This window comes from Leopardus geoffroyi, chromosome A3, assembly GCF_018350155.1.
Source record: "Leopardus geoffroyi isolate Oge1 chromosome A3, O.geoffroyi_Oge1_pat1.0, whole genome shotgun sequence".
In the NCBI taxonomy this organism is placed as follows: Eukaryota; Metazoa; Chordata; class Mammalia; order Carnivora; family Felidae; genus Leopardus; species Leopardus geoffroyi.
Window position 1 is genome coordinate 4,224,391 of NC_059336.1, and position 11,022 is coordinate 4,235,412.

Genomic DNA, 11,022 nt, shown 5'->3' on the forward strand with positions numbered 1-11,022 from the left:
GAGTCTGGCAAGAGCCTCACCCTCAAGGGCTTACAGTCTAGTGGAAGTTAAACAGATACACCCGATGATCTCAGTAATTCGTTCATTCCACAAATTATCATTTCATTTTTCAATAAATAATCATTGAACCTTTACTATATACGAGGTGCTGAGAATCATTTATTGGGCAAAACAGGCAAGATCCTTGCCTTCAAGGGCTTGCATTCAAGTGGGAGTTAAACAAATAAGACAGTCTCATAGAGTGATGCATGCTAAGAAAAATGTAGTGGGATGTTGTGATGGAGGAACTAAGGGTTGGAGGATGTCTAAGGAAGGGTGATGAGAGAAGGTGTCCCTCAGGGGTGACATCTGAGGTAAGACCCATCTATAAACCCAGGGCCATGAAGTTTTCTCATCTGTTCCAACCAGGACCCATTCTTCCTAAATGCACCTTTCATTTGGGCATCAATCACACTGTCTGATGTTAGTTTCTCCGTGTCTATGTATCTTCTGCCCACCTGGGGTCCTAACCGCGTGGAGGGCAAGAAGCGTCAGCACAGAGCTGATTGGCTGGTGGGTTGGTGGGATTACTTTGGGGCCCCCCACAGTCCGGGTAGAGACAGGAGGCGGCTGGTTGTTTGGTTGGATGACTTTGGAGACCCGCAGTCCGGGTTAAGAGAAGAGTTGGTTGGAATTATCTAACGAGGTGCCATGACAATTTGCTCACGCGCACACCACAGGACCGTCCGCGTGTGCGGGTTTACTGGACCCGTCTACAGGCCTGGCAGCATAAGGCGAGCCAGGAGCCGGGCGGGAAACTGCAGGCGAGGCGGGCAGGGCCAGGGCGCCCAGGCACTCGCTGGGCCCGGCCCAACTCTGTCCAGAGGTCAGCGCTCCCGGCGACGCCCGCGAGGGGGCAGCCGGCCGGTCGCATGCCGCGCCTGCGCAGCACGGCGCCTACGCCGGCGGCCCCGGGCGCTGCCCCCGGAACTGCGCCGGCGCGTTGCGCCCGGCGCTAAGGGGCGGGGTTTCGTTGCGCCGCGCGCAAGACTGGGGCAAAACCCGGGCCGGGATAGGGCGTGGGGCAGCGCGTCGGGACGTCCCTCGCGTCGGGCCCGACGGCGCGTGCGCGCTGCGCGGCCGGCGGGGAGGCCTGGGGGGCGGGGCGGGGGCAAGTGTGGCTTTTTTGCCTCATTGTCCCCTAGCGCCGCCCGGACATCGCGCAGGCTGCCGGCAGCATGAAGATCTGGACTTCAGAGCACGTCTTTGAGTAAGTTTGAGGAAACTGGGCCGGTCGGCGGGGCGCACGGGGCAACTGCAGGGTGGGGAGGGCAGGTTGGGCCGGGAGTGGTGGCGAGGCCGGGGCGCCCTTCAGGAAGCTTCCAGGCGTCGGGCCTAGTTGGGGGAGCTGGGCCCGAGCCCCGAGGGGCCCCGGGGGCGGGGACTCAAGGTCTGCCGTCCCGGAGCGGGTCCCCCGAGGAGGGAGCCCTCGGACGCCCAGTCCCAGCGGCCGGGCTGGAGGGGGGGAGGCCCGGGACGGGCATTAGCGGCCCGTCCCCCAGGGAGGCCCCCTACCCCTCAGGCTGGTGGGGGCGTCGCCCGGCACGAAGTCCTCGACTGCACTCGGGTGGCAGAGCGCCCTGCTTGGCACATCGGCCTTGCCAAACCCGGTGGGACGGGTCCCCCCACCCCGACGGAACCCAGCGGGAAGGCGTGGGCGAGTCTCCTCGCCGGGCCACCTCGCCCGGCCACCTTTCGGGAGGAGGATGGTACCGGGTGAGGTCGGACGACCAGGAGGCGAAACTTTTCCGGCAGCTCGAGACCTGAGGAACAGAGCCTGAAAATTGGAGTCCAAGGCCCAGCTCTGGTTCCAGCAAACTGCGTGACCTTGGGTTCCCGTTTGCACCGGAGACACGGAAGATGACGGTGCCGTCAGGGCCTGCCACCAAGAGATGTCTTTTTTTTTTTTTTTAATTTTTTTTTTTCAACGTTTATTCATTTTTGGGACAGAGAGAGACAGAGCATGAACGGGGGAGGGGCAGAGAGAGAGGGAGACACAGAATCGGAAACAGGCTCCAGGCTCTGAGCCATCAGCCCAGAGCCTGACGCGGGGCTCGAACTCACGGACCGCGAGATCGTGACCTGGCTGAAGTCGGGCGCTTAACCGACTGCGCCACCCAGGCGCCCCCCAAGAGATGTCTTTGAGGCCACGCTCAGGGACATCTCTTGGTTGGAAAAAGTTCTTAGTAACAAAATAGGCCTTGGCCCCACGTGGACGTTGGGAATGAAATTCCCTTTTGGTCCCGCGATTCTATATACAAACGAAGCAGGCGTTTAAGCAGCTATTGTCATTTTTTGGGAAAAGGAACAATCCTGATAGTTAATCCAGGGAAGCACTCCTCAGCGGGCTAATGCGGCTTCTTGTCACTCTTCTGAAATGCCGCCGTTGTCCTACACACTGTTGTGATTTTACATTTGAATCCACTGCTGAGGTCTCTGCTCTCTGTTCCTCTGATCTTGTGATTGCCGCCACACTGTTTTAATTTTCATAGCTTCGAAGTATGTTTTAGTTCAGCCATTTGATTGTTTAAACCATGATTCCGAGGGCAGTTTTAAGAGAAGTTGTAAACCTTTTGCGTCCTCGGTGATCCACACCCATCCAAGAGTCCACCGGGTCCTGGAACGTATAGAATGTTAGAATCAGAGGGGAGATTTCCTCTTTCCCCAGTGCCGGCTCTCCTTCTGGGTAAGAGACTTCACCTATAGTTGGCATCCAGGTGAAGCCATCCGTTGACTCCTTCAACAGATAGGAATGTCTACTATGTGCCTGGGCTGTTCTTTGGTTACATTTTGGTAGATGAATCAAGACATCGTTGCTGCCTGGCTGGAGTTTTGTGTGTCCTTAAGTGTCTGCCCACCTCATTTTATAGGTGAAGGACCTGGGCAGGTGGGTAAGGTTCTGCCTGCCCTCTGGTGCCATTCTGAGTGTCTTTTCACGTAATTACATTGGTAGGGTTCAGATTAATTGCTGGAAGACTGCTAGCATGCATCCTTTGTAATGTTTGAGCTGATTATGTTCCGTAAAGCAGTCTCCGTTCAAGTTAAGTCAACACCGATGTTTTCAGGTTGGCTCACGGAAGAGAAGGACTATATTACAAATAATACGTAACCACCCTGAAGCCATGCAATTATTAATTTTTTGGAGGGAATCGGGGGGAAGAGATAAGTGCAAGGAAGCCAGCTAACCGTGGTATATGACTAGATGGAGACAGGGACAGGGTTCATCTGATTTTCATTTTAGATAGTTGCCTTGGTAACCATCTGAGTGCTCGGCCTGTATCACTTCTATGCGTGCGGACCGTTGAGATTTATGAAGTAGCTCCCCTTATATACCTGCACTGTTTGCCAAATACAGCTTGAGATTAAAAACAGAGTGGGGTTCGTTTATACAATGGCAAAGATGAAAACATTAGAAGTAATGTCACCAGTTGTCCAGGGTTCTGGGAAATGCATGGTGTTGACATTTCCCTTCTGTTGGCAGGGAGGCGGCATCGGGCTTGGTTCTCTGAAAAGCTGAACCAGATTAATGGCCTCCCTCCCTCCTCTGCTTTTAGAAAGAGAAAAAGTAATGCTGTGTGGTTTATGGGTAAATGTGGTGAAACATCATCTCCGGACCTCTTTTCCCTTTCAGCGAAGACCAGCGCACAGGTAGGGTAGCATCAGACTGCCGGTGGGCCCGGTCACCTCTCACCCCCCCTTGTCCTTAATAAGGGGCTCCTTGGAAGAGGATGGCCTCCTGAAGCAGCATCACCTTCGTACAGGTTGTGAAGCGAACACGTGTACATCACATTTTGAATCATCCAAGCACGTGTGCTTTTTCAAGAAGACAATAACTGAGAGAGAATATTAGGAGAGAGTGTGTTGGGAGTACCTTAAAAACACTTTGTGGTAGTGTGTGACCTTTTCCAAACAAATCAGAATCGCTCCTTTGAGGAAGGCAATAAAGAAAGATTGACTGGAGGGGCCACTATTTTTTATTACCTTAATCTAGAGAAGAATACATTTTTTTTAATATTACAGTATTCAAATCCATAAAGCTCTGGATCTTCTTGTAATCCCTAAAAGAATTTATGGCGTCTATAAGTTCGTTAACTTTTGTTAACTTCTTTATAACTTTGGGGACTTGGGACCAGGCAAAAGAATAAATGGTATGATAACAATTTTTGCTGCTTGTTTTCATAGAACACATTTTGTAAATACATTGTCATGAATCAGTGGTTCTTAGCAACAGGATTCGCATGTGAAAGTGAACGCGGGTAAATAGGAAAGATTGTGTGCAAAACTACCGTCATGCATCATCGGCTCTGTTTATCTTTATGGACCTCACTTGTACCATGTGGCAGCCCGCGTGCTCAAAAAATACTGATTTCCGTACATGTTTAAAATGTAGATTGAGCTCCCCAAATCATCTTTCGCTCAGTGTTTCAGAAAATAATTTTCCCTAGTTAAATTAATTAAACTTCAACTGTAAAGAACGATTTGCTGGGTTCTGAAAATGGTTTAGCTTATATGCCTATGTTTTCAAGCATTTGGTTTTCTCGGTTCCTGTCCACAGCCACCCTTGGGAAACCGTTACAACAGCTGCAATGCAGAAATACCCAAACCCTATGAACCCGAGTGTGGTTGGGGTGGACGTACTGGACAGACATATAGATCCCTCTGGGAAGTTGCACAGCCATAGACTTCTCAGCACAGAGTGGGGACTGCCTTCCATTGTGAAATCTGTAAGTGCGTCTTTATTCCTGTGGAAATGTGACTGCTGTAGAGAAGTTTTCTAAACCACATTATAATTTCAAATAGGTTGTGGGAGCCGATTCTGAGTGTCATTTTCGCATCAGTTCAAATTGTATTATAATAAACTTGAGTTATGAGTGTATAATGAATTGGAAATATTATTACAGTCTTCATGAAGGCACCCGATAAAACCTTCTGAAGGAAGCCGGCTAATGCTGTGTAATCTAAAAGGAGTTCTGCTCTGCTCCTCCTGCATTGGCCGGCAGCTGCAGGCCCGTAGCAAGGTCTGGAAGCAGTGGGCTGGTGGTGGTGGTTAGCTGTGCTCGCCGTGGTCAGTGGTGGCTCGTGCACGTTGAGCGAAGAGCCTATCCTCAGACTTTGCTCTCGCCACCTTTCTTCCAAGGTCTGACACTCCTCCCCGTGTGTTTAAAAACAGAATTCTATTCCTTTACGTGTGAGCAGGCTTTCAGTAAGAAACCGGAATGCCAGATCATTACAGTGTGAAAGAGTTCTGGCATAATAAGTGGACTCTGTTTCCTTTAGAGTTTCTCCTTATGGAAGATAGATCCACTCAGAAAACCGAAGGACCCATTTTTCAACAGGAATGTACTGATGGCTTCCTTGGTACGAACCACCGTGTTCGGTAGCGAGGACACAGAAATGAGCAAGGTCGGGGGGTGGTCTGGGGTCTCAGCCCAGCGGGTGATGTCGGATGTGATGCATTATCCTCCGTCATGAAATGGCCATTTTTCTCCCTGGAGAACCAAGCCACGGCACCGTCTCCCTCAGACTGCTCTAGCAAAGCCTCGACAGAGACTCTTGAGCTCTCGTGTTTCTAGATGCCGTGTTTACCCAGATATTCTGATTTCCATGTTTTGGGCTCAGTGCTCCGTTGTCACACCTTGGTGGTTTCAGGGTCTGCTTTATACTGCGTGCATTCTCCCTGGGCTGGTCGCTAATTGCCTCTGGGAAGGGTTTTGTGTGTCTGTTAGTCCCCTCTCATTCATGGCGCATGAACTCTCGTGACCCTCAAACGGGCCTCCTTTCTGACCTTTGTCTGATTCCTCCTGTTGTTTAGGAAGCAGATTTTTCAGTTCGAGATGCTAACAGGTCTCTGCCTTGAAATAAAACATTGGTTTACTTGTTAAGAAACCTTCCTCCTCTGATTACTAATTGTGAATGTTCTTTTTAGCTTATTGGTGCAGCAAGAACAAAAACATACGTGCAAGAACATTCTGTAGTTGATCCCGTAGACAGAACAATGGAACTTAAATCTACTAATGTAAGTTTGAGCTCCCTTTTAATTTAAAACTATTCGGCTTAATGTGGGGGGGGGGGGTGGTCTCTGTTATAGTTGATACACAGGCGCATGTATACTCTTCAACAGGAAATCAGTGCTCATGTGCTGCATTGTCTTTCCTGTTTGCAGCCTCGAGCTTTCCTGCTCCCACGAGCCCACTGATTATTTCTAGGGGTCAGCACTCAAAAAATTGAATTCGGGATCATGTGCATATTGTGACGATAATACTTTTGTTATATTATTTTTTTAATAAAAAGAAAGCAGTGGATGGTGAAATTCAAGTTCCGGATTTGCAGTATATCAAAGTGATTTATTTGTGTATTTACCTAGCAAGATTTGGGCTTGTGAGTTAATTTGGGGAATGTTTTTAATCTTGGTTTCCAAAATGGTTTGGTTTTTTTCTTTTTCATTCTGTAGATCTCATTTACAAACATGGTTTCAGTAGATGAGAGACTCATATACAAACCACATCCTCAGGACCCAGGAAAGTGAGTGAAAAAATGTTTTGACAAACTTATTTTACAGGGGGTTTGAATTTTTTATTCGAGTCATATATTTCTTTGAAAAATGCAAGGTCATCCTGAAGCTGTGTGGATGTGTTTTGTTCCAGAACTGTTTTGACTCAAGAAGCCATAATCACCGTGAAAGGAGTCAGTCTCAGCAGTTACCTTGAAGGACTAATGGCCAGCACGATATCTTCAAATGCTAATAAAGTAAGTCAGGCTGCTCCCTAGTTGCTGTTCCTCCTGGGTTTGGGTTTCCTTTCTTGGAAGAGCTTGGTACCGAACGTGTGTCTGTCCTGGGAAACGGATTCTGAACCATGATGCGGTGAGCATCCGTAAAGGCCGTTTTTTGCACAGTAGGGTCTAGCCCCACTGGGTTTACGTGCAGGCTGTAACTCTTACCAGCCTTTCAACCTTGGACAATTAGGTTAACCTTCCTGTGCCTCAGTTTCCCATCTGTGAAGTGGAGGTCAGTTAGCCATCTTAACCGGGTTGGGCATGAAGAGTAAATGAGATGAGACAACGTATGGAAAGCGCATGTGGCCCAGGGCCCAGCACGTGGGAAGTGCTTGATGATGTGTCACTGTGTGCCATTGTTTAAAACACCCAATTCTCAACCCCTTTCGTTATTGTCTCCGCCCAACAACCCCCAGGTCCATCACAGACCTTTTTTTCTCTAACAGCCACCAGCTCATGAAAGTATTTAACACTCAACACCATGGATAGATGGATATGCTTTGTACCTAAAAAGAGTGAGATTTTTCCACCTCCCCCAACCCCCAACTGATTCTTGCCCCTTGGAGAATGCATGATTTAAAACAAAGTAAGTTTAGGGGCGCCTGGGTGGCACAGTCGGTTGAGCGTCCGACTTCAGCCAGGTCACGATCTCGCGGTCCGTGGGTTCGAGCCCCGCATCGGGCTCTGGGCTGATGGCTCAGAGCCTGGAGCCTGTTTCCGATTCTGTGTCTCCCTCTCTCTCTGCCCCTCCCCCGTTCATGCTCTGTCTCTCTCTGTCCCAAAAATAAATAAAAACGCTGAAAAAAAAAAAAAAAAAACGCTGAGAAAAAAAAAATTTTTTTTTAAATAAAACAAAGTAAGTTTAGAGCAAGGGGTACATAATGCACTCTTCTATAACACATGTTTACTATACTTACTTGGCAGTCAAAAGATATTTCTAGCTGCATTCTCCATGCCAGGCAGAGGGCTAGGCTAGACTAGGGATACAGCAGGGAACAAAACAAGTATGGTCCCTGCCCTCATGGAACTAAAAAGAAGTCAACATTAATCACACATCATTAGGAAAGGAAAGGTACAAAAAGACATGAGTATTTAATGAGTGTTGTGTTGAGTGCTGAAGGAGGGGCATGTTGGTTGTGAGGGGGATGCTAGGAAGCATTTCCAGCAGAGGAACTGCATGTGCAAAGGGCCTGAGACAGAGGAAGCATGAGGTGCCCCCTCTTTTTCTCAAGGAACTGCATCAAGCACCAGGAGAGAATGGCTGAAGAAAAAGTCAGGGACCAGCTCTTTCAGGGCCTCTTGCAGGATTTTGGTTTAAAATAATGGACATAAAAAGAAAAACTGAGTTTGACCTTTTGGCCCCCAAGAAAGGGACCGCTCTAATCAGAAATAAGTAAACCATCACTATCATTTAATTGTAGATTCTTTTGAGAACATCTTTTGCATGCAAAAGAAAAAGTTTATAGATCAATCTAGTTGCCCAAAGCATTCGATAATTTGGTAAATAATATTAAAGAACAAAAAGTAAGGACAGGGGCACCTGAGTGGCTCAGTCGCTTAAGCCTCCAGCTTCCGCTCAGGTCACGATCTCATGGTTCATGAGTTCGAGCTCCGCGTCAGGCTCTGTGCTGACAGCTCGGAGCCTGGAGCCTGCCTCGGATTCTGTGTCTCCCTCTCTCTCTGCCCCTCCCCTGCTCATGCTCTGTCTCTCTCTCTCTCTCTCTCTCCAGAATAAATAAACATAAAAAAAAAAAAAAAAAGCAAGGACAAAAACGGTCCATCCCGGTGAGGTTTAGTTACATTTGTAATGCTCCTTGTTACTTCCTCATGTGCTATTTATGTGATACGTGCCTTTGCTCTCACTTGGTGAGAATAGATGTATTGAATTTTTTTTTCAAGGGCCGAGAAGCGATGGAATGGGTAATACATAAGTTAAATGCCGAGATTGAAGAATTGGCGGCTTCGGCGAGAGGGAGCATAAGGACACCGATGGCAGCGGCGGCATTTGTAGAGAAGTGAGGATCGAAGCCCCCACGCCCGCCCCAGGTCTCTGCAAGCTGGCAGTGTATTTATTTGATATTTAAAAAAATAAAACTCTATTTTAGGTAGGATTTTTTTTTTTTTTATTAAGCTGAAGGAAAGCTATATGACTTTGGATCAAAACAAAGAGGTGCGGGGTTTCTAAATACAAGGGATCATCCAGGAGTAGTACGGTTTGAAGTGACCATCTGATTGTGAGGATTCTAGTATTTATGTGAAAATTTAACAATTTTTGAAAAGTACTTGGAAAATCTCATTGGCGCGTTAAATCTCCCTTGAGGTAGTATTTTAAAGCTTTTCGTGCGTTGGAACTCTACCTAGCTTTGGACCAACCCCAGAACAAAGCAGAGCCGTCTAAGTTCACGCAGTTACCCCGCTGCGGTAAACTTCGCGAGCTGGCGTGAGGGGGTGCTCTTTAAAAGGAGAAATGACATAGTTTTAAAAGGACATGCTAATTTGTGTAAAATAACTTGCTCTGCTGTAAACCATCATTAAAAACTCACAGTGTTTGGTTTTGGTACTTAAATGACATTTTCGGAGTGAAAATTATCACTAAAAGAATACATGACTCCCAACAGCAACAGAAAGGATTTCATTGTATTAAAGAGTACTGTGTTAATTTGCCAAAGTTTTGTAACTTAGGGAAAGGTATTACCTCCCTTGGATTTGTACTTTATGACTTGGCGTGCTCTCCCGTGGGCTGGTGATGTTCACTGAAAAAATAAAGTCATTACCGAAATCCTGCAGCACTCCAAACTGAAACAGAACAGCTGTACACATCTTCTAGCATTTCACATTTGCCTAACTTACAAATTGCCGTGTGTCAGAATCCTGGCTCCGGAATTGCTAAAGCATGATATATCAGGTTATTTGAATATAATTACTTTTTGAGGTACTTGTGACCACAAAACATCTTTTTTACATGAAGAGCTGTACGTCATTTGAAATTACTCAAACCAATGTCTTCCTGAAGCATAAATCCCGGGTACTCAGTGTTTTTAGTAATATGGTGGGGGCGGAGGGGAAGAAAAAAAGAATAATAATGAGAAAAGAAGCATTGACCTAAACCAACCACTATGTGAATTGCTTTGCAGCTTTTATTTATGGGAAATCCTTACTTTGGATACCACGGGGCAGCTGCGGTCTGAAGACGTATTTCCCATTTTGTAGGCAGGCAGTTCCCAACGAGTAAATAGTATCTTTGGTACTTGGAGTTGTTGCATACAGAGTATTTTTCTTAGAAGGTGATTAGTTCTTGTCTTTATTTTACAATGCTTAATGGAATAAACGCCTCAGGTTTCCTGGAAAAGAAACCAGTTAATATATGTACATAAACCACAGAAATACTATAGCAAACTATTTAAAAATCAGTGTTTTTCTACTCAAAGTATTGTTTAGCTTAAGACTTCTTAGGACTTTTGTAAAAGCAACTGAAATCCGATAAGGTTTTTGATTATTTTTTGTAACCGGAGATGATTTTTACAATTGAAATAACATTTCAGTTAAACAAAACATTGGAAAATATTGATATTTGATTTAAAAGTTGCCTTGTATAATTTCTGTAAATTATACTTGTAAAAAGTGTAATGCCCTAATGATAAAACGATTTCTGAACAAAATTTTTCCCTGTTTGATTTTTTTTTTTTAACTCTGACCTAATGACAAAATTCTAGAAATTTTCATTTTCCAGTGTAGTTACTTTCAGTGAAATAGCTGGTAGTTTGTGGCTTTTACCTTTTAAAATACAAATATACAGCAAGTAGATGTGTTTGAGAGACTAAACTGGACGGTATTCACAGATTAGACTCGGGGACCATGGAGCATCTTATCCTATTTAATATTAAAAATGGAAGTTATATTAAGAAAAACCTTTCTTCCTGAAAACTTTTAACTATGATGTGTTTCCTGATGATAATTTCTTTTTAATCACTGTGAAGCGCAAGAGAGATTTTGTTCCTCCTGCGAATGCACTGGGTCACCTGCCCCCCCCCCCCCCGGGCCCGCGCTCCCCCACCCCCCCACCTCCGTCCCCGCGCGCCGCCAGCAAGGCCCTGGCCCTTCCTGTCGCACGTCGGGGGACCACCCCGAAAGCCAAGGCTGTGTCAGGGCCGAGGTTCGCTTTTGATCCCTGCCTCTCGGGGGTGGGGGCTTAAGGGTTCCGTGCCGACG

At 46.7% G+C, this 11,022-nt stretch overlaps 1 protein-coding gene across 1 annotated transcript; it reads left to right on the top strand.

Annotated features, from left to right (window-relative positions):
* The first annotated feature begins 998 nt into the window (after positions 1–998).
* On the top strand, positions 999–10,472 carry PRELID3B (PRELI domain containing 3B). The gene is made up of 6 exons (XM_045444085.1): positions 999–1,249; positions 4,595–4,763; positions 5,966–6,055; positions 6,491–6,561; positions 6,684–6,786; positions 8,713–10,472. Exons 1-6 carry the CDS (start codon positions 1,218–1,220, stop codon positions 8,830–8,832), a joined length of 585 nt encoding a protein of 194 aa, XP_045300041.1. The 5' UTR covers positions 999–1,217; the 3' UTR covers positions 8,833–10,472.
* The last annotated feature ends 550 nt before the right edge of the window (positions 10,473–11,022 follow it).

Excerpts from the sequence above, each read along its gene's own strand:
- PRELID3B (XM_045444085.1), top strand. The coding sequence starts at position 1,218 with ATGAAGATCTGGACTTCAGAGCACGTCTTTGA. Across the intron at positions 6,562-6,683 it reads CATCCTCAGGACCCAGGAAA|AACTGTTTTGACTCAAGAAG; the intron begins GTGAGTGAAAAA and ends GTTTTGTTCCAG. Across the intron at positions 6,787-8,712 it reads TATCTTCAAATGCTAATAAA|GGCCGAGAAGCGATGGAATG; the intron begins GTAAGTCAGGCT and ends TTTTTTTTCAAG.